The 22,147-nt window shown below is 36.3% G+C and overlaps 1 protein-coding gene across 1 annotated transcript; it reads right to left on the reverse strand.

Annotated features, from left to right (window-relative positions):
* Positions 1–3,301: 3,301 nt before the first annotated feature.
* On the reverse strand, positions 3,302–12,881 carry LOC105440605 (fibropellin-3-like). The gene is made up of 7 exons (XM_030999900.1): positions 12,809–12,881; positions 9,724–9,834; positions 9,143–9,253; positions 8,160–8,270; positions 7,548–7,661; positions 6,853–6,963; positions 3,302–3,453 (listed from the first exon to the last, which is right to left on the reverse strand). The coding sequence occupies exons 1-7, from the start codon at positions 12,879–12,881 to the stop codon at positions 3,302–3,304; spliced, it is 783 nt and encodes a 260-aa protein (XP_030855760.1).
* Positions 12,882–22,147: the final 9,266 nt, after the last annotated feature.

Raw genomic sequence — 22,147 nt, forward strand, 5'->3', positions numbered from 1 at the left:
GCCTGGTAGGGTGTCCCATGTGCGACAGGTGGACCCCGACTGTCAGCCAGCTACTGTTCGCAATAGGAATACCATCAGAGTTGGAACATGGAATGTGAGTACACTGTAATTACAGGGACACCCTTTAAACATCTCAATTGTAGTGGTTTATACATCAACGGGAAGTGCATTTTGATGATAACAGCCGTAAAAAAAGGTGCAACAAAAAGGAATATTGCACGCTGCGTGTTATTCAAGTCGCATCATGCACTGCACAGTCTGTGTACGAGGCCACTTCTGCCGCGATCGTCTGTGTGCACACGTTATTTCTTATAAAGGTTGCAGGCTTACAGTGTTATCGACTTGCTAAGTAAAATTGTCGACCAATTTTATCAATTAAATAATACACAGGTTTTCGTTCGTCGCTTCATATGGCGATGCAGGGCCATTCAAGTATTCGCAATGGCACAAAATACACTCAGCTACGCCTCGTGAATTGTATTAATTGCACCATAGTGAATACACTTATGCGCCGCATCGACCATAGTCTAGTTCTGAACCCTTTTCTGAACCGATTATTTTTAATTCGCCGACTATAAGCGTTAAGCCGAGTAATAGCGCGATCCTTAGTGACGGCGTGCGCCATCTCTCGGCTTAACACTTATAGTCGGCGATTAAAAAAATCATTAAAAGGGTCCAGAACTTGCTCGAAACGCGCCGTCACTAAGGATCGCACCATCACACGGCTTAAAGAGAAGGTTTATTGATTTAAATAACTAACTTTAATGTCATTATTGCAAAGGTGACACTTTGATTGGCCAAGGTTATTAAAAGCCAATGCTTGGAAACATTTGAAGTAATGATTATTAACAATTACAAAACGCTTAGATACAGCCCTGACATAGCACCTGAAAAGCTCTCCGGTCGCTGCTGAGATATGACGTCACATGTTGAACATGATGTGCACAAGCAGACGATGTCCCATGACATCTCACACAATTTCAGTGCCTGTTTTGTCATATTTTCTTCAGTAATTTCTCTTACTTCAATGCCCTCAGGCGAAATTTTTAAACTATTGCCTCACTCTAAACCCTGTGCATGGTATTATTTTGTTGAAAAATGCAAGGAAAAAGGAATCCGTCGCTTGTAAACAAAATAAGACGCCATTGTATTTTCAGCTGCACACACCGCGGCATGTTCGGCGTTTCAAGAGGGAACAAATGACGTCCATGCTATCATTCCGGAGGTTTTTTAATTTGAAAGTGTGGTTTCTTTGATTGTTCATTAACTCCTATCCTGTGTATTTACAAACAAAAGAATTTAGTTATCAGAATGGGGGTCATATCCCTTTTTGAATGGTGTAAGATTCCATCACATTTATATAGACTAAACTCATTATAATTTGAGAAATAAAAGCATTGCAATTATGTTCATTCTTTATGGGATGTCGTCTGCTTGGGCAGGGTTGGTTCATATTGTGACGGCATTAAAACATCGTTATTTTCTGGCGAATCTCTCGCATATCCCAAATGCTATGGAAGTTGTTTGATTTGTATTTTTATAAATCACCCGATATGTAGTTAACCTAAAACTTGCATGATGGCCATCTGTTAGCAGACCAGTTTCTAGTAATACGATATTTGCCATATTTGTGATTTTCTATGAACCCGCACTTTAACGCTTATAGTCGGCGAATAAAACAAAATCATTAGAAGGGTCCAGAACTAGACTACATCGGACCATAACGCATTCACACCTATGTATTATTTGTAAACTATGGGTGGTTATTGGTGGCGGTTTTAAAGTAAGGTTGTAACATTATGGAGTAAAGCAATTTCTTTTAGGGAGTTATGTCTGAATTTTGGTTAAAAGAAGTGGGAAAAAGCAAGGGTTGCCTGCAGTACTGGGTATATGGTTTCCGGAGTGGTTATACATTCCTGCTTGGTAATTAGTAGGCTTCAATTATTCAATTCAAGAATGTTCACCTCGAGCTGAATAGGTTATCCGGTAAAACTCTGTTCTTTGAGGGCGAGCTATTTAATTTGCTCGTTGGCGGATTTTTATCAATTTTGGCCTTCACACACTTACATCATATTAGCAAGAAATTATATTACCATTCGTAGGACAAGTCATTTCATGATCCTCTTTCGTAATAACATGCGGGGAGGTATACCTGGAGGGAAGTGATGGGGCCCGGTTGGGAACACTTTTGCTGGAATCGTTGATGAGAGCTGGGAATTGGTGGTGCACCCGGGTGAAAAACACGTTTGGTCGGGGGGGGGGGCATTCCTAATTTGCTTAACGCTTGGATATGAGGTTATGTATGGGGTGAGATTTTTCCTCATTTTCCAGCATTGATTCCAGCATTGAGCTGGGAATGGGTGGTGCACCCGGGTTACATCAAAATTTTCCTCGTTTGATGGGGCGGCATTCCTGATGGCTTAGTACTTGGATATCAGGTTATGTATGGGGTGCGATTCTCCTCATTTTTCAGCATTGATTCTAGCACTAGTTCTATAATCGGGTTGGATACTCCAATTTGTGTGTAATGCACTTTTGCTGGAATCGTTGTTGAGAGCTGGGAATGAGTGGTGCATCCGAGTTACATAAAACAATCTTCCCCGTTTGATTGGGCATTCATGACGGCTAGCAAGAGGTGCTCGTGGCAATGCAGAGGGACATTAGTTTACGAATAGGGGTTTCTATCCGTTGTTTAACCCTTCTCTGGCTATACGAATGGATTTCACATAATTAGACTTTAAGGTTCATGTATGGGGTGCAGATTACATTCATTCACATGAATCCTCATTTTCCATCTTAGATTCCAGCACTAGTTCTGTAATTGGGTTGGATACTCAAATCTGTGTGTAATGTTATTATAATATTGGTGTGAATTCATGTACCGCCATTGTTAAATTAAACATGTAGGAATGACAGAATTCAATGTTAAATAAAAGCTACGAAAAATGCATACTTCGAACGGTTTGTCGTTTCCTCATTTATCAGCCGTGAATAAAGAGGTGTTAAAGTTAAAGCGTATGCAAAATTCAGGAACGTACATATCTTTATTCTTTATTTTTTGCAGAGTGTATTCATAGCATTATCAGACTTTTAAAGCTGTTATTGTAATTGAGCTAAGGGGGAACATATTTCTTTAACTTGATATGGGATTAGGTGACATTACAAATCCAGGAATCAAATAAAAAACAAATAAGGAACTTTTAAAATAGTATAAATTGAACATGATGCTAATGGTCATTTCCCTCAATTAAGAACGTTTTTCAATATTAAATTATAGATTTCATTTAATTTGTATAGCTCATTACAAAACTTGATTAAAATGAAAATGCATGATCCTACTTGTTCCACAGTTTTTGCCCGTGAATCCATCGTTGCAATTGCACGTATAGGCGTTATCCAGATCCAAACACAAGCCTCCATATTGACACGGTTCAGAAATGCACTCGTTGATATCTTTAAAAAAAGCAAGGAATAAAAAATGTGGGCAAACACATTAAATATATGATTGGTAACAATATCCTAATTTCTTCTACATATGCATCAATCCAAATCGTGAACTCTGCAGTTTTAAACAATACGTGAATAAAGAGATTGGTGCAAGTTCAAGTGTATGCACAATTCCGGAAAGTACATATCTGTAATCTTTATTTTGAAGAATGTATTCATAGCTTTATCAGAGTGTTTGAAACTGTTAAGTAATTAAGCTACAGATATAAATATTTATTCAACTTGAAACGGGATGGTATGACATTACACATCCATATTGGTCAGATATTAAAGAGGAATCCGTTGGATCATTTGTAGGAATTTAAATTGATTGTCATCTTTCATGGAAAGAACATATTCAGACGATAAGCAAATGCATACGAAAGAAAGTAAGCATTCTGTTTAAACTAAGACATTTTGTTCCTAAGAATATACTTGTGTTAATATATAAGGCCTTTATACAACCTAACCTTTATTATGGAGTAGACGTATGTAGGAGCACTTACAAAAGTAATCTAAATTGTATATATTTAAGTTAAACAAAGGCAATTAGAGCAATTACAATAGGTCCACTTTAATAGAACAGACTACAAATCTCTTTTTCAAAGTCTAGAAATATTAAATATTTTTAAACTTCATGAACTTCTTGTATCAACATTTATGTATTGTTTGGTAAGAGGTGTTTTACCACACTCTCTAGTCGATTATTGTCAGATGATGCAGCACAGATTTGCAACTAGGAGAAAAGAAAGTGGCTTACTCTATATCAGCCAAAATGTGTAACAACGCAAGGGCAATTTTGTATTTCGTTTGTAAGAACAAAGCTGTGTAATGATCTCCCAGATGAAATTAGATTACAAACATCGAGGTTATCTTTTCGGAGACATCTTTCAACCTACCTTCTATGTAAATGACGTGGGGTCAACCCCGTCCCCTTTCTTTTTTCCTTTTATTGTACTTGTCTTCTTTATATATATGTATACACTTTCTTGTTAACGATTATAGCTGCCCGTAAGCTGTTACATGATTTATCCATGTACGCACATTTTTATGATATTATTAATTTGTATTGATACATCCTTTTCAATTTTAAGAACACATTGATGACTACATTTGTTCAAAGATGTTTTATCTTTCTTTATAATGATTTTATAGCAAATTAAACTTTATTTTTTGTTTTTTCTTTTCTTTTCTTTAAGAAATGTAAAAACGTTACATGATACTGTATTATTTGATTGTATATATGTAAATACAAAACAAACAAGTTTTACATTCATATCTTTGCATTGTATGATTGTTCATGATATAATGTACTGTCATTATTGTGATGTATTTTTGTTAATAAATTACATATCTATTGACTGAATATCGAAATCTCAGGAATTCAGCCACCAAGCTGATACGAAAAGAGAAGAGAGAATATTTTGATTCAGTATCTGAGAGATATAGTAATGATAGTAAGAAGTTATGGAAGGAATTAAGCAAAATTACTGGAAGGGGGAAAAAAAGACTTTGTTTTACCATCTGATTTAGACAGTAATAAATTGAACGATTATTTTGTAAATATTGGTAAAAAGATTTCAGAAACTTTCAGTAATCATGATTTATCATGGAAGCACCCTGAAAGTATACATACCTTCGTCTTGAAATTAAATTAGTCCCGGGAAAACGAAACATAATCTCTCTCTATTGTCGAAAGAGAGTAGCCTTGATATCTTAGAATTTGATAGAAAATTACTTCAAATCTCAGCTCCTTATATTAATATTTCTCTTAATTGTTTTTTTTAATGAAAGTTTAAATTGTGGATTTTTACCTAATGATTGGAAACTGGCCATAACTACGCCTGTTTATAAAGGTAAAGGTCATAAAAATAATATTTCAAATTATAGACCCTGATTATTAATGTCATTACATCTAAGCTCCAAACATATTTGTATGCTATAAATGAATGGTATTGTAAAAATAGATTACGTATTAATACTAATAAGAGTAGTGTTATGATGTTAAGTAGTAACACACGAGGTAACGATGAATTAAGTCTGAAGGTGCATATTGATACTGAAACAATAGAAAAAGTAAGAAGTATCAGATATTTAGGGATTGAAATTGATGATAGATTATCTTGGGATATCCACATTAAATCTCTTACCAAATCATTAAGTTAAAAGATTTTTACTTTGAGAAAGCTCAGTAAATTTTAAGCTCTTCCATTTTGAATAAAATATACAAATGTACCATACAGCCAATCTTAGATTATTCTTGTTCCGTATGGGGAAACTGTTCTTTACAAAACAGAAATATTCTTTTAAGACAACAAAATAGAGCTGCACGTATTGTCGTAGGGAATTTTGATTATGATGTAAATAGCTTGAATATAATGAATTCATTAAAATGGCAATCCATTGATACTAGACGGGACTATTTTTTATCATGTATAATGTACAACTGTATTCATGGAAAAGTCCCAGTACGATTATGCAATGAAGTGGAAATGGTTTTTGACAGACATGGTTTTAACACTAGACTTGCCAATACGCTGAATGTTGTTTTACCCAAGCCTAATCTTGAATGTTTTAAGAATTGTTTTAGATACGCTGGAGGTAAAATCTGGAATAGTTTACCTTCTGCTTTTCAAAATGCTAAATCTATCGATGTTTTTAAACGTATGTACAAAGACAAATTTGTTAAACCCGTGTGATACAATGCTGATTCATTTACTGCTTTGACATGGCTTATTTCTCTCTCTCTTTTTCTCTCTCTCCATTTCCCTCTCCCTTCTTTCTTTCTTTCCCTCTTTCCTCCTTTACTTGTTACCAGTTTCATTATATCTTTTCTCCTCTTCTATTTGTTTGATGATATTTTAATGCCTTTTATTCAAGTGATTCGATGTTTTTTCCGCTGTTAATTTCAATTATTACGTTGTCGTTTTTTTTTTTTTTTTTTTTTTTGGTGCTTTTTACTACTTTTAATGCGTATTATGCTTATATGTTAGTTTTTATAATGTTCTTACCTTTGCCTGTGAGCTTTGGTGATATTCATTATTCATATTTCCATGTTTACATTTTTTATCCTGTTCAGGACCATGATGTAAAACAGATTTTGTATCTACAATGTATATCTGATTCTTGCTATCCTGATTAAATATATTTCAATAAAATAAATAAAATAAAATAAATAAAATAATAAATTCAAATTCAATTCAATGAATTAAAATCTTCAAACAAATTTTTAGAACAATATAAATTGAAAATGATGCTTATGATCACTTCCCTCCTTTGTGAAAGTTTGTGATATTACATTATACACTTCCTTGAATTTTCTGTTAGCATTACAATATTTGATTAGAATGAAAATGCAAAACCTACTTAATTCACATCTTATGCCCATGAATCCATCGCTGCAAAAGCACGTAAAGCCGTTAATTCGATCGATGCAAGAGCCTTGTAGACACGGGCTAGAACTACACTCGTTGATATCTTTAAACAAATGCAAAGAATTGAAAATGTGAGCATGGGCATTAAATATATGATCGGCTAAATATTTAATTTCGTTTATATAAACATCAATCTAAAACGTGAACTCTGAAGTATAACGAATGAGCATCAAAAGAGAGAGAAGTAGAGAGCGGGTTTGGGGTGGGAATATATGCAAAATTCAAGAACGTACATATCTCTATTCTCTATTTGCATAGTGTAATCATAGCTTTATCAGAGTATTTGGTAATGATGATAATAATAATAATACACAGTTTTTATATGGGGCTTATTACAATATCTAAGCGCTTCCCAACTTGGAGATTATTACCCCGGCTTAAGCTGTCAAGTAGTAAAGCTACACATATAAATATTTCTTCAACTTGATACGTGATTGGATGAAATTACAAATACATGAATCAAATCAAAAACAAACAAGCAACTTTTGAAACAACGTAAATTGAACGTGATAATAATGATTAATTCCCTCCTTTATTAAAGTTTTGCAATATTACATTATAGAATTCCTTGACTTTATTTTCTAGCTCATTACAATATTTGATAAGAATAAAAATGCAAAAACCTACTTGTTTCACAGTTTGTGCCCGTGAATCCATCTTCGCAACTGCACGTATAGGAGTTATTCAAATCCAAACACAAGCCTCCATATTGACATGGTTCAGAAATACACCCGTTGATATCTTTAAAAATAGACAAAGAATCGTAAACTTGAGCATAGACATTGAATATATAATCAGCTACAGTATTTAATTTCGTCTATATATATACATCAATACAATACTTGAACGTTAAAGTTTCAATATAGAGCATGGGCGTCAGTCCTTACGTAATACCTATTGTTCAGGGGGTGAATTAATAGATCATCCCCCCCCCTGAACAATAGGTATCAATTACAGATCTACGCCCATGATAGAGAGAGAGGGGGTATGGGAATGTACACATCTTTATTCTTTATTTTGCAGAGTGTATGCAAATCGTTATCAGAGTGTTTAAGATGATAAGTAATTAAGCTACAGAAATCAATTACAAAAACAAAATTAATAAGCACATTTTAAAACAATATCAATTAAACAAGATTTTTATGATTACTTCCCTCCTTCATGAAAGTTTTTTAATATTACAAAATAGGTTTCCTTGAATTTTCGGTTAGCTCATTACAATTTTAATGAAAAACCTACCTATTTCACATCTTGTGCCCATGAATCCATCTCTGCAAAAACACGTAAAGCCGTTAATCCGATCGATGCAAGAGCCTTGTAGACACGGGCTAGAACTACACTCGTTGATATCTTTTAAAATTGAATTGATTGTATATATTCACCACCATTGAAACAAATGACATATACATGTACAATGACAATATGAGTATCATATTAATATAAACATGACATCAATTAAAAATACATATTCTACAGCGATGTAAATTATTAAAAAAACAAATAGTTATAAGCAAATTTGTGTCAAGAGTAAAACAATAAATGACTAGTTATAATAAGCTTGTGATTGATGGTAAAATAGAGTCAGAAATAGCACATGTGCTAGTCGAGCCTGACTCTCGTTATATAAAGCCTAACATAAAGTAAAAGAAGAATACATGATGGGTTTGCAAATCCTATAAATAAGATTTGTGTATAGCATTACATTATATTATACTAGAGTGATTGCTATCTTTAACTAAATAATTACAATAGGCAAAATGTCGAAAATTTGACCAAAGCCATTACAAATTTTACCGGCTACAATATTTTATTTCGTCTTTATAATTATACATCCATCCAAAACATGAATTCTGAAGTATAAAACAATTATATATATGAAGAGGGAGAAAGGGAGGAATGGAAGTATATTCGGAATTCAGGAACGTACACACCTTTATTCTTTATTTCGTAAAGGATTTGTCATAGCTTTATCAGAGTTTATAAGCTGTTAAGTAATTCAGCTATAGATAAACATATTTCTTCAACTTGTTACGGGATTATATTACAAATCCATGAATCAAATCATATTAACAAATAAGCAACTTTTATAACACTATGAATTGAACCAAATGCTAATGATCACTTCCCTCCTCTATGACAGTTTTTCAATATTACATTATGGATTTCTTTGAATTTTTTCAGCTCATTACAATATTTTATTGGAATGAAAATGCAAAACCTACTTAATTCGCATCTTGTGCCCATGAATCCATCACTGCAATTGCACGTAAAGCCGTTAATCTGATCGATGCAAGAGCCTTGTAGACACGGGCTAGAACTACACTCGTTGATATCTTTAACAAAAGGCAAAGAAGCCGGAAATTTGAGCATAGGCAATAAATAGATTATCGGCTGCAAGTGTTAATTTCTTTTATGTATACATTAATCCAAACCGTGAACACTGAAGTATAACAATATATATCAGAAGTGAGAGGGGAAGTTGGAGTGTATTCACGATTCAGGAACGTACATATCTTTATTTTATATTTTGCAGAGTGTATTCATATCTTTATCAGAGTTTTTGTATTTAGCTGTTAAGGAATTGAGCTACAGATACAAATATCTATTCAACTTGATAGGGGATTGGATGACATTCCAAATCTATGAATCAAATGGTAAACAAATAAGCAACTTATTACAAAAAAAATGCTTATGATCACTTCGTTCCTTCATGAAAGTTTTTCAATATTACATTATAGATTTCTTTGACCTTTTTTGTTTAGCTCATTACAATGTTTGATAAGAATGAAAATGTAAAACCTACTTAATTCACAATTTGTGCCCATGAATCCATCGCTGCAAAAGCACGTAAAGCCGTTAATCTGATCGATGCAAGAGCCTTGTAGACACGGGTTAGAACTACACTCGTTGATATCTTGGAAAAAGGCAAAGAATCGAAAATGTAAGCATAAACATATATGATCGGCTCCAATATTTAATTTAGTCTATATATACATAAATCCAAAACGTGAACTCTGTAGAATTAACAAATCTATATCAATAGATAGAGAGAGAGAGAGAGAGGTGGGGGGGGGGGGGGTGCACATTTCAGGAACATACAAATCTGTATTCTTTATTTTGCAGAGTGTATTCCTACCTTTATCAGAGTTGTTTAAGCTGTTTAAGGACAAGTCCACTCGAAAAATAACTTACTTTCAATAAAAGCAGAAAAATCAGAAAAACCAATCAACAAAAGTTTGAGCGAAATCGGATAACTAATAAGAAAGTTATGAATTTTTTGAAAAAGTATGTAAAACTATGGAACAATGAGAATCACAACACAAATTGCCAAGATGGTTATCAGTTTGTGACGTCATGTCCTCACTAGTTATCAATTGCTCTATATGGTTTAATCCAATTAATTTCCCTTTTATTCCCCAAAACTTGATTTTCCCATGCCTTTGCCCATGTTATACATAAATACACTGTGGCTCATATAGTTGGAAAATTTTTGTTTTTCCCAAATTTATGGAATTATTTAAAAAATGATTTAAAAATAATAGATCTAGATAATAGTATACATTCTCAGATTTTATTGAATAATAATTTGTGTATTTTGCGTGACCGCTAAAGCATGTGTATGCTACTATGCTTATCAGCTTGGGGGCCTACGCCCTTAAGTCATAAATGACAGTAATATGCTCCACAAAAGGGCACTAATATAGCACATCGACACGGTTTTGATCCTGGGGCCTCACAGTTACGAGGCCATTGCTTTATCACTGAACAATGTCTGTACGCAGCGGGGGCTAGGGGAGGGGGCAGTTTCCATAAATAAAAAAACAAACAGAAAATGCAATAAATTTTCAATAATTTATTGCATTATACCCCGGTCCCCAACATAAAAAAATCCTCTGGACGGCCATTCATTATGGCTGGATGTAAACCATTATGGGAATAGACTAATTGGGAAGTAGACAAACTGGTTGTAGACCAAACTACAATTCACCGTCGGAATTATTCCTAAATGATGCATGTGATTCCTCTGTTGGCCCAATGAAGGGGCGAGAGAAGAAAAAAAAACAAATATTAAGCTGCCCCCACCGCTCTCTTTTTTATTTCAGGTAATGCTGAAAGAGGAGAATTGTGACTAAATTTCTTGTGAAATAATAACTGTTAACTAATGAATTAACTCGTAATTTTTTTTATCTTCCTTAAGTTTATGAAGAAAATAATCATTTATATGAAGTTGCATATACATATACATACAAATACACATACACACACGAAGAGCTCGGTCTTAAAAGATACTACATCCATAAATCCAGGTTCTGAGAAGAACACAATGTCAGTTTGAAATAATACTTTGGCTGATTATACTATTTTATGATACAAGAATAAAAGCACTCTTTACAAAAAAAATCTGCACAAAGTCTGCACAAATATTTTTCATAAAGTTATGTTTTATTTCATTCGTGAGAGATGGGCATTAACCCTATTTCCTTTTTGTCTGCTTTGTTATTCCCGTGGCTGATCGGTCTCGAAGGCTTTCGGTCTCGAGGTTTTCGGTCTAGTTGGCATTGGTTTCGTGAGTGTTGGTCTACTAGCGCGTTCAAATTAGTGCACACCATCAAATTGTGTTCTAGGACGATTTAACTAACATTCTACCTTTCTGCAAATATATATGAACGCATGTATATAATATATTTTCACCGGTAACTGTCCACATATTATGGTGGTTCGTCTTTTTGTTTACATGCATTACAAAATGTAAACATAATTATATAGACGAGATCACAACAATTACGTAAGCAATCATGGGACCGACGCACAGTGGGCCAGGGAGGAACCAAAGTGCGCCAAAACTCATGTTTGGGGATTTATTTTTATAAATCCAGAGGAAATGTTTGGATTTCCAGGGATTTGCGCTAAAATTTTATTACCAACATTTTCTCTGATGTCTAAGCTTTAAGTTGATACCAGATTTGGCTGCCCGATTCTGCCCGTTATTATGTTAGAGCCGTTTTCCTTGCAACATTGCCCCGAAAATGTGTTTATTTCGGTCCGCGGTGTCAGAATAAGTGTCACGCGCCCCCTCGCGCCGTGATTTATGACCACGAATCCTTCATGATTCAGCCGCGGACCCCCAAAACCCACATTTTTCGGGGCAATGTGGCAAGGGAAATTGGCTCTAACATAACAACGGGCAAGATCGGGCAGCCAAATTTGGTATCAACTTAAAGCTTAGACATCAGAGGAAATGGTGGTATTAAAATTTAAGCGGTACACTGCGGAGATCTAAACATTTCTTCTGGATTTATAAAAAACATGGATAATTAGTCCATTTTTCAGTGAATTACCCTATAATATATCATGAAGATTGTGTTTCTATTAATTTTAACCCATTCATTCAACGAAATGAACTATCAGGAATATGTGAGAGCAATTTCATATCAATAACTTAAAAACTTCATGTTGAATTGAAAGATTTATAAAATAAGTCACTTTTGCACTAAAACTGTGAATATGTAGGATTTTGCTGTTTGAAGTAGTAAATTTATACCCTTATTGTGCATAACGGAATTAAATATTTCACTGAGGTATTCCTCTATGTATTATCTTTCAACTGGGCAAGAAAAAAATTGAAAAAAAAAAAATCACCCAAACTTAGTTTTGGCGCACTTTGGTTCCTCCCTGGCCCACTGTGCGACGGCTTGGGACTTGGTAATGAGAATTTATGCCTTAATTAGCAAAGGGCACGAACGCTTTGACTTGGTTTTGAACCCGAAACCTCCCGGTTACGATACCACTGCTCTACCACTGATTTATTGTGCCTCCTCGATAAGATAACATATGAGGGTGCAAACATTAAACAAAATTAACAAACATGAATCACGTCGTATGCTTACCTTGTGCCACGGCGAGTAATGCCAGCAAAAACAGAATTACACAACCAAAAGTAAAGTTCATCTTGCTCGGCATTGCAGAATAAGTGAATCTTGTAAAATGGTCCCCTCTGCACAACTGCATTACAATAATGCGAAAATACGAAGAAAAGACAGAGGAAAAAAAGGTGTCACACCTTATGCCTTGTGTCGTTTTTCGCGATATTAAAGACGAATATTGAAGTCTTGGATTGGTCGTATAGTCACTCCAAATACCATGCAAAGTAGTCGAATGAGTGTATATGTTTCACGGGAGGGGGGGGGGGGGGGTCCGAAGTCATTTCTGGGAATGAATATTCACGACTGAGTTCACAGCACTGTGGCTGAGCTGCAGTACCTAGTATATGTATTACGCATGCGCGTGGACTTCAGTTTTGCTGGCCATTTAGGTGTACAAAATGTATGTGAGCTAGCTGTGGTGCGAGGGGATTTTTATTGGGGAAGGGGGGGGGGTCTGTTTGTTTGTGAACATTTATGGTTATTCTGGTGCTTGGTTTATATAGTTTTACACTGCGGATTTTTTTTCTCAAAGAGTTCACTTACAGTACACACACTAATATTCCAATTTCGCACATAGGCTATACATACAAACACTATCTCTCTCTCTCTCTCTCTCTATAAACACAGACCCACCCACCCTCATGTATTTACAAACACATAAGCAACAAATGCACACACTAGCTGTCAAGAATACACAATAGACACACACAAGGGGTATGAATTATCTTATCAGGATGGTCCGACATGAAATGGTTGGATGTGGGTCAAAGCCACTGTGTTGCTCTGAGCATGATATCTTGACAAACATTTAATATTATCACCCGTAACTGAAACCAACACACAATTAATATCACGGTATTAGTCTCTTTTTTGTTCCACCAAGCTAATTTTTGCACCTTGCACAAATGCACTTCTTAACACGAAATATTTCACTAAATTTGTTTTGTTATTTTCACTCAAAATTAATTCAGCCATGCTCACTTTTAATCACTTCACTTATATATTATTTAACATTGAATACAATGCAGTTGCATGGGTTGTTCTTTTATTTTGTTAACTCGGCAGAGGCCACGTACGGTCATGTTCAAGCATTTACGCTTACGACATGTGGTCTCCTGCTTTTTCCTTTTGTATGAAACTTTTATTTTAACTAGAAACAAATTTTGTCAAACTTACATGTTATTCATTATATTTATTTGTATGTTTCTTTGTATTGATATGAAAAAGTGGAAATAAAACAAAACAAACAAACATATCAGTGGTTCTGGTTCCTTTGTGACAGATGAACCTGGCCAAAGAAAACAAAGGACATAAAGTAATATATACAGGCTCTACACATGTCAAAGACAAGCTTTTCCATGCATGCAGTGTATATCCTACGTACTATAGCTGCGCTGCATCAACGAACTCGAACTTGGATTTCGATGAGCTGCATGAGCAGCTTCGCCTTGTGTCACGCGCATGCGTAATACTACTAGTATCTTTCAGCTCAGTCATGAATATTCATGATGCGTATACCTCTGAACCAATCAGGAGGCAGGATTTTACTCTCATAGGTAAACCTGTTTGGGAAAAAAAAAATCGCTCCCCGGACGCCATCATAATCTTATTAAGCGGAGAGTAAAGTCCAAACAAACATTTCCGAATTGAAATATATTTATCCTTTTTACTATCTTCTACATGCTCTTGTTCTTCTTTGCATTGACGTTCTCCATCGTTGCCTTGTATTCGTTCTTCTTCTTCTTCTACTTCTTCTTCTCTTTTTCTTTTCTTCTTCTTCTTCTACTTCTTCTTCTCTTTTTCTTCTTCTTCTTCTTCTTCTTCTTCTTCTTCTTCTTCTCCTATGGAGATATTTTGGCATTTGCATTTAATACGCAAATTTAACTAATTAAACAAGACCTTAAGAAAATACAACATGCAGTATACCATTCAAAATCTAATACGTTCGATACGTATTTATACAATTGGGCATACAATGATGGTGATAGCCATCACTTCAAACCCGTTATCAAGGCATACATGATGAGAAATTAACGTTCTTTTACCTTTTAACAGCAGATGTTGAACATTGTTGAAATTTGGTAGATCTTTATCAAGTTAGATTATCTATATGATGTCCGGTACGCTCTACTGGTACCTTTCGAATGCAATGTGGACAGTCTTGTATCGTCAGTACAAGTCATGTGGAAAAGCATAATAATCGATCACCCCCTGAAATGCCAGGAGAAAACTTTCTTTTGTGGTGAAAAACATTCGTCTCCCAGTCGTTAGTAAATCAAAAGAACGCAGGAAGGACGTCATCCACAATTGTTCCTTATTTCTTTGAAGTGCTTAAATATCTTTGATAGAGTGTCACTTCCAAAGCTTCAGTCTCTTATTACTAACAAGTCTTTATGTAGTTGGATGCATGTATAATGTAGGGAGTGATTAATGACTATGTACCGGCCGTAAGCCTGTTTAATAGTTATTTGAAACCATCAGTCAGTATCATCTGAAATAACAAAAGGAACTGTTCGTGGTGAAAAAGATACTTTAGTATTGATTGCAGCCTACTAGTACTTCAGTAAAATTAGAAAGGTTGATTTATCAGACAAAGTGTTATGACTTCAAAAGATGATGATGATGATGATGGAGCTCCTAGACGTCAAATCGGGCAGGCTAACCATTTTTTTTATAAATCGAACTTTAGTTTTGCAGATATCTACAGGATTCAATAGAGGAGACAAAAAGGAATAAGAAATAGGGGGTAATGCAAGTGTGTGTATGTGGGTGTGTGCAGGTGAAGTATTAAAGTGTCCGATTCGTTTTATTCAAGAACATCTTAAACTAATTTATAAAGTATAAACAAACAGTTAAAATCATTAAGACCCTTATAATATTTATAAATAATTGGATATTAAATATTTTTAATCGAGGCTTTGATTGAATAAAGAAATGCAGAGTGTTAAATATTGCAAGGTAAAGCATTCCAAATATCTAGACCATGGTGTCCCATGGATTTATAACAAAGTGATTTAAGTGTTTGATTCGAGTGTATTTTTTTCTTCCTGACGTCAACTAAAATTAATTTAAGAAAACAAACAATCAAATAAAAAAAAATAGAACCATATAATGTTTATGAATATTTGAATTTTATATATTTTTTCATCGAGACTATAAATGAATAATATTATCAAGTGCGTCATTCCAAATACCCGGACCTTAAATATCGATTTCAGGATATGTGCACGTTGTGTGATTTGATACTACCAGTAAGCGTACTCCTTCATAAATATATAACGGATATTGTTGTCGAGGAAATATACAACAGCATATTCTAGCATGACTTCAACATGACCATAAATACGAAATCAGTATTCAATTTATGTTTGAAGTATTGTTTTTTTTAAAGGGAAGAAAGTTGTCATTTTATATTCTTTTTGTTTGTTACGTCCATAGTTTTCTAATGATTTTCTAATGATATATAAGAGTGGACATTCCATTATGTGAAGAGAATATCAGATTTCCGAGACGTATCAACGCCCTTGTCATTAGTTCCTTGTACTCATCGATGTGAGGGGAAAGGGTTACATCTCCTCCGTGTAAGAGGGACACATCCAAATTCTCCAACTCGGAAAGAGAAAGAAAGAAAAACAAGAAAGGGGCAGTCGCATCCTCGCAACCCCCCCCCCCCACATCTATGCGGGTCTGGAGTCCAGGCGCGGATTCAGGATTTCTTAGGGGTGGGGGCCCAAATTTGAAATCAATTTGAAATTTAGTGTGCTGAAATTTGAAAATCCTGCCGGTCAATATTTCGCTCAGTAGGGGGGGGGGGGGGGCATCTCCAAACAAAAGTAAACGTTTTTTCCCAGGGGGGGGGGCGGCCCCCCCGCCCCTGGATCCGCCACTGTGGCCACCCGATGTAGCAGGCGGAAGAGGAAAACCTGTGATTCAAGTGCAGAAGATGTATGTACATTCAAAATGTTTGCATGCTTTTTGTAGTTGTGCAACTGAACTGTGATTTGGAAAGAAAGCCCTCCTTTATATTACATTGTTATTGATATTTATTGTTTATTGGTTTCATTTTTTGTGTTAAATTAAATTCTTTGTATTCATCCACATTCACAAGAACACATGAAAAATTGTCTTGGTCACACATTGTAAAAATACATATGATATATATGAAAAACTATATCGTCGTGTTTATAATCATAGAAGAACCAAATCCTTGTTGCTTTCGAAGAAAATCATCTGGAAATCGCATATTTTGGTTTTATCTTATGACAAAATGGGCCTAGGCTGGATAAAAGGTGGGTGCTACTTCCTTTTTTTTGGAACTCTCTTGATCTTTCTTTCCTTATCCTGGAGCAGAGCTTACCTCAGATCATTACGGATCAACGGAATCTACAGAAGTCCCACAAAAGTATTAAAAAGGTATACATACAAATATTTTTACAAAGAGATCGAGAGATATTGAGCGAGATTGAGGGAGAGGGGGGGGGGGGGGGACGGATCGAGGAGAGAAAGAGAGGGATGGGAGGGGGAGAGGGGAAAAGATAGAGATTGTGAGTGTGAATACTAGGACACTGCTAACGTTTCAATTTCACAGATAGGACATACGTCACATATTAATAATTCCTGCAAAGTTCTACACAAATTGATTAGGTCTATATCTGATCCAAGGAGAACTGTAACAGTTTTTTTTTTAAACAGAGCCTCCAGTGCTCCCACTCGTTTATATAGAATGAAAATAATCAAAGTTATTGTGAAAGCAAACTGTTTTTGGTATAAATGAATTGTTTATGATAACATTCTGATAATTAGAATTCAACTAATTGATTAAGTAAAATGTCCCCGTTTTCCGGTGACAAAACCATACCCCCAATTCCAGGTCCTTACAAGTATGTGTGTGTGCGTGAGTGTGCGTGCGCCTCTCTCTCTCTCTCTCTCTCTCTCTCTTTCTCCATCTTCCTTCATTTCCACCGGTTAACACGGCAAAATGACCTCACGGAGTGTAGACGATTATAAGTTATTGGGAATTAAAAGGGCAGCATGACAACTTTCCTAGTATTGTTGACGTACACCCCTCCCCATCCCATCTTTCTCTATCTCTATCTCTCTTGTCATTATCCGTCTCTTTGGCAGGGGTACAACGTTTTGTGCAATGTTTTAACGGGTGTGCTTTAGAATTTGCAAATGATTCATGTGTGTGTATAATTGTGTGTGCGGTCGCGCGTCTCTCTCTCTCTCTCTCTCTCTCTCTCTCTTCATCTTCAACGGGCCTCACGGCAAATGAACTTAAAGTCCCATGACGTCACGGGGTTCAGACGATGATAAATTATTGGGAATTACAAAAGCGGCAGCATGAAAACTTTCCTACGTAGTTTACACGTACACCCCCCCCCCACCTTCCTCTCTCTCTCTCTCTAATTATCTGTCTATTAGACAGGCTGGGGTGGTGGCCTAGCAGGTGCAACTTTTTTGTGCAATGTTCCGGCGCGTGTGCATTAAAATGTGCTCGTGTGTGCGTGTGTCTCTCTCACCCTTGTTCTCTCTTTTCCACTCTGGTAATTCATTATTAGTAGGGAAATCAGATTTTGACAATATAAGCATGTCAATCTTTTGTCGAGGTAATCATTAACTATAGGAGTGCTTTTGAATCCTAAGTAACTGAGAGCTAGTGATGTATACATGTTGAGATGAAATTCATGGAAATTGGACATTGAAAATCGCGCCGACCGATATTTCGCTCAGTGGGGGGGGGGGGGGGGGGGGGGGGGGGTGTTAGTGAGCAATCTTTTTTTTTCTACTCAGCACCCCCCCCCCCCCCCCCCCTTGAGCAAAAAAAGAAAAAATGAGGGGGGGGGGTGACCCCCAATACTTTAAATTTGTTTTTATAAACCGTCAATGAAATATAAGAACATATACATTAAAAGAATTGTCATGCTTGAATGGGCTCTATTATTTAAAGGTTAGAAGGTCTGATCAAAAAAAAAAAATATAAAATAGAGCAAATAGCCATGTAAGTGTTGATGAACTTGTGTATATATGCAAGACATTCTCGGTCAGCAATATAAATGAGAAACATTTAGGAGAAATGTGCTCTGGATGTCACCTGCAGTATCAGGACTGCACGGTTTTGACAAGCAAGGCCAATATGCCTCTCATCTCCACCCAAGATAGCGGACGAGCCTTGGAAAACCTCCAATGCTCATCAACATTTGAAAGGCCAGATGCCCCATTTTTGCAATTTTCTCTCAGACTCGTTTATTATTAAATGGCTATACTCACTCATATTCATTAATGGGTCGATTACAATTACATATCATCTTAAAGAGGATTAATTCATATTTATTTTCATGTAGGAAACATAAGTATATATTAAATATTTTTTTGAAATCTTACTTGAAATAATGTATATTCCGAGTGTATACGAAATTGTATACAACTCACTCCTAGATCCTAATCAAATGATTGGTCATGCGCGGTCACGTGTGATTCATTTACTTAAATTACGGTCAGATGAGCATATTTTTATACCTTATTTGTGACACTGGCAGGACACTAATTGGTGTTGGGTCCAGGGGGCCGAGCCCCCAGAAGCTCAGGGGTTTTAGGAATTTTATAACGGTCAGACAAGCATGCAGGGGCCCGCCTTAGGGCCCCTGGTGGGGTCGAAGGAGTGGAACCCCGGAAACTTAGGGGTTTTAGGCATTTAATTACGGCCAGATGAGCATATTTTTATACCTTATTTGTGACACTGGCAGGACACTAATTGGCGTGAGGTCCAGGGGGCCGAGAACCCAGAAGCTCAGGGGTTTTAAGCATTAAATTACCGTCAGATTAGCATCCAGCCGTCCGCCTTAGGGTCCCTGGTGGGGTCGAGGGGGTGGAGCCTCGGAAACTTAGGGGTTTTAGGCATTTAATTACGGCCAGATGAGCATATTTTTATACCTTATTTATGACACTGGCAGGACACTAATTGGCGTGAGGTCCAGGGGGCCGAGAACCCAGAAGCTCAGGGGTTTTAAGCATTAAATTACCGTCAGATTAGCATCCAGCCGTCCGCCTTAGGGCCATAGGTGGGGTCCAGTGGACAAAGCCACCGAAAGTCAAAGGGTTTTAGGCATTTAATTACGGTCAGATAAGCATATTTTGATACCTTATTTGTGACACTGGCAGGACACTAATTGGCGTGGGGCCCAGGGGGCGGAGCCCCCAGAAGCTCAGGGGTTTTAGGAATTTTATAACGGTCAGACAAGCATGCAGGGGCCCGCCTTAGGGCTCCTGGTTGGGTCGAGGGGGTGGAGCCCCGGAAAATTAGGGGTTTTAGGCATTTAATTACGGCCAGTAGAGCACATTTTGATATCTTATTTGTGACACTGGCATGACACTAATTGGCGTGAGGTCCAGGGGTCCGAGACCCCAGAAGCTCAGGGGTTTTAGGCAATAAATTATCGTCAGATTAGCATCCAGCCGTCTGCCTTAGGGCCCTAGGTGGGGTCCAGGATGCAGAGCCACAGGAAGTCAAGGGGTTTTAGGCATTTAATTACGGTCAGATGAGCATATTTTGATACCTTTGATATCTTTCCCCTTTTATTTCTTTTTTCCCCCTTCTTTTGTTCCCTTTTTTTTTCCTTTTTTTTTTGCCAGGCCCCCCCCCCCTGGATCCGCCACTGCTGGAGTCAGGTGTTGACATCTGCTATTACGTTGTCTGTCCCTTTGGCCCCCTTCCTTCTTTCTATTCCGTTCGATGGGTTGGGGACGGATGGTGGTGTGCACATGACTTAGGGAAGTGGGGAGAGGGGTTAAATGTTGCCTGTAATATATAGCCGGAAAGTTGTTTCATCCCAGTCTTTAGTATATGAACTACATCCTTTAAGATATTGCTTACTGGAGCCATATATCCTCAGTATAAGGACTAAGGCAATGAGATAATTCATTAGTCAGCATAATGTCTATATAGGGGTGACGGGACATTTTTCAAAGGATAGGGGTTACTTCATTATAAAGGGGGCACTAATATAAACGTTTCTTCGTTTTGTTTATATATTCATCACCTGTTTATATAGTAAGTGCGCTGTATAACACATTATACCCCCCCCCTCCAACATAGAATAAATGCGGGTTCATGCTTGAAAAGGAAATGGGTTATTAACAAGCACAATTATTTCCATTCGGGGAAGAAAAAAAGGAAAGACAAAACTGGAAGCCAGAGAAAAGGTAATTCTAGACTTGTATGACAAACATTCTTACTCTCATATTACAGCGGTAATAGTGACGGATAATTAAACAGGCTTGTTTTCATCAGCTCGAGTTTGCCAATCACCCGCTATTTTTTCAGACTCGGGATATTAGGCCAACAAAAATCATTCGGTTGTCCTCGACCGCCCGCTCGTCATTTTCGGGCCGCTCATTTTTTATTATTTTTTTTATTTTGTATTCATTTATTATTATTATTATTTTCTTTTTTTTTCTTTTTTTTCGGGGAGCAATCTTAAACGCCAAACATACCATTTTAAGCATTTTGCAATGATCAAAATCCGTCCCGTAGCCAGTTTGGTCTTTTTAGTACGCAATTCTGTTATTAAACTTGCCATTTTAATTTTTCTATGTCAAAATGCCATTCATTCTAATCAGGTGCTGAGCATTCTTTAACTCATTGTAAAGACCATTTGTACTAGTTTACAGGAGGGATTAGACCCCCTGCAAGGTCACTGGACAGGTGGTTATCTCATCAAATCAGCCCTCAGTTAACATATTATGATAAGGAGGATCATGGGGGACAAATGGTCACCGATTAGGCATTAAACCTCGTATCTACTTCTGTATCAACTCTCTCTTATGGTAATCGCTCCTTTCGCAAAGCTTCTGCTGAACTTTTGAACAGATTACCTTTAAATGTAAAAAACTGTCAAACCGTTAACCTATTCAAAACTAGTCTCAAGATACACTTATTCAAAATTGCGTTCGATAATTAATTAACTCTGTTCACTTTGATGTGTATTCCATATGTAATGTAATTTGTAGGTTTATTTGCACTTTTAGTTTTGTATAAGATGTAATTGTATATCAGTCTACTTTTGTGTGTATAGCGCTTTAGACTTCGGTGGTAAGCGCTTTATAAGTAACGTTTGTATTAGTATTATTATTATTATTGTTTGCTATATAGAGGGCGCAAGTAGCTATAAGTAGTACAGTACAGCTATTTAAAAGGTGCTGCATTTCAAAGCCAAAAATACTCATAATATAAATAAAAATACTAATGAGTGTTTTATTGACTTCGTTTGTTTAAATGCTTGACATCCCAATGATTTTTTTTGT

The sequence above is a fragment of the Strongylocentrotus purpuratus genome, unplaced genomic scaffold (genome assembly GCF_000002235.5).
Source record: "Strongylocentrotus purpuratus isolate Spur 01 unplaced genomic scaffold, Spur_5.0 spur5_contig_861, whole genome shotgun sequence".
Lineage (NCBI taxonomy): Eukaryota > Metazoa > Echinodermata > Echinoidea > Camarodonta > Strongylocentrotidae > Strongylocentrotus > Strongylocentrotus purpuratus.

What these genes read in the sequence shown, in the direction of transcription:
- LOC105440605 (XM_030999900.1), bottom strand. Translation starts at nt 12,881, where the DNA reads ATGCCGAGCAAGATGAACTTTACTTTTGGTTGTGTAATTCTGTTTTTG. An exon ending in GGGCACAAATTGTGAATTAA is followed by an intron (nt 9,254 to 9,723) that starts GTAGGTTTTACA and finishes CTTTTGTTAAAG; the next exon opens with ATATCAACGAGTGTAGTTCT. An exon ending in GGGCACAAACTGTGAAACAA is followed by an intron (nt 6,964 to 7,547) that starts GTAGGTTTTTGC and finishes ATTTGTTTAAAG; the next exon opens with ATATCAACGAGTGTAGTTCT.